Source organism: Pteropus vampyrus, unplaced genomic scaffold (assembly GCF_000151845.1).
Source record: "Pteropus vampyrus isolate Shadow unplaced genomic scaffold, Pvam_2.0 Scaffold19928, whole genome shotgun sequence".
NCBI lineage: Eukaryota > Metazoa > Chordata > Mammalia > Chiroptera > Pteropodidae > Pteropus > Pteropus vampyrus.
Window position 1 is genome coordinate 1 of NW_011908709.1, and position 1,708 is coordinate 1,708.

The window sequence follows — 1,708 nt, forward strand, 5'->3', positions numbered from 1 at the left end:
TCTCTTAACATCTTCACATACCCTTTTCTTACCTGGATTGCCACCCCAAAGTCATTTCCATCCTCAATCTTGGGAATCAGGTGCTGGATCCATGTGATCACCTATGTTAAGAGGTAACATGTAGGAATCATTCAACAGACTTACCGGGTTCTTCTTATTTCTGCTACTTCCTAATAAAGCTATATTTAATTGAGCATTAAATTGAGCACTGTGCTATGTATTATATATCTCATTTAATCTTCACAGCAATCTTTCAAGATATATATTCTTATTAAACCTACTTAACAGATAAAAAAACTGAGTCACAGAATATCTAAGTGACTTACTTAAGGTAATCAACTAGGTAAGTGACAGTCATGATTTGAACCCAGGTAGTATCCCTCTAGGGCCCAAACTCTTAAACCAACTCACTGTATCATAGCACCTGTACTGTGTACCTGGTATAGCAGTGGGTTCTGAGGTTATGGAGGTAGATATAGCACAGTTTCTGATTTCAGGGATACCACCGTGATATCAGAGGTCTAACAATACAAAAGGTATCTAAATCCAAGGCACAGAAGGAAGTTTCCTATTTTAGGAATAGGTTCCTGAACGAAGGACTTGCACCTCTGAAGAATACCAGGGCCTTGCTTGGGTTCTCTTTCTATTTCTACCAGTTCCCAGGCTTACCAGAATGCATTTTTCTTTGAGAGTCCAGACTTCTGGCTTAACCAGCGCAAGCAGGGCCAGGACCTTCTCATTCCCAGGGAGAAAGCCACACTTAGGGACTGTGTAAAAGAGGAGATTTAAGCGCTTTCTCATCCAGCAGTCACTGTGCCATTTCCCATTCCATAGCCAATCCTTCCTCTCTTACCTTCTTTCTTCTCCAGCTTATCTGTTTCCATCTAAGGTAAAAAGGGGGAAAGTAGATTCAGAAGAGTCATGGAAGTTGGAGAGCCATCATCTCCACTGGGTTTATAGGTAAGAATGACGAGTACCTTACCTCATCATCCTTGGGTGGAGGGTCTGGAATAGGAATGTCCAGTGGAGCCCGGAGAGAGGTCAGGTCAGCCACATTGAGGGAGTCCTCCTGCACAGAGCTTACTGTCAGGGGCTGCCCAGCTTTCCCACATCTCACCTGCCTTTTGCCTCCCAACCTGGGCTCAGGCCTCACACCATCGTAATGTTCCCAGTCCAGAACTCACACCCACTCACAACTGTTCTCTGCATGCTAAGTCCAGTTGTTAGCTAGAGAGGGTAGGTAGAGAGGACAGAGGCCATGGGAGGGGTCACTACTCACTTGCAAGAGCTGATTTAGGTGTATGATTTTCTGTGGCAGAAATCTGTAGAGGAATTCCTCAGCCTGTGGGTTACATTGCAAGGGTGGGAAAATCACAGAAGACACTCAATGAGATGTCTGAGAAGTGGGACTGGGAAGGCCCTTGGAAATCATTGAAACCCAGACCTACAAATGATGAAACTGAAGCCCAGAAAAGTGAAGGGACCTGCCCAAGCTAGGAAGTGGCAGAACCAAGATTAGGACTGTGGTATTCCTGCTTTGAAGCCACAGTGTTTCTCTCCACACCAAAAGAGGGGAGGAAAGTGGCATAAGTGGGGAGAGAGCATTAAGAGGGGTCAAATTAAAGGTAGAGATCAATAATTAGGAGCTTATCTTGAGTGAAGGCTTAATAAAGGAAGTAGGGCCCAGGTGTATGGTGGGTTTGGGGAT

The 1,708-nt window shown here is 44.8% G+C and overlaps 1 protein-coding gene across 1 annotated transcript; it reads right to left on the reverse strand.

Annotated features, from left to right (window-relative positions):
• Window positions 1-5: 5 nt before the first annotated feature.
• Window positions 6-1,383, reverse strand: LOC105310983 (proteasome activator complex subunit 2-like; the record flags this gene model as incomplete). Its single annotated transcript, XM_011387049.1, has 5 exons — window positions 6-101; window positions 670-767; window positions 854-884; window positions 983-1,069; window positions 1,280-1,383. Coding segments are annotated over 5 exons (416 nt in total), but the record flags the coding sequence as incomplete, so codon positions are not given.
• Between the last annotated feature and the right edge of the window lie 325 nt (window positions 1,384-1,708).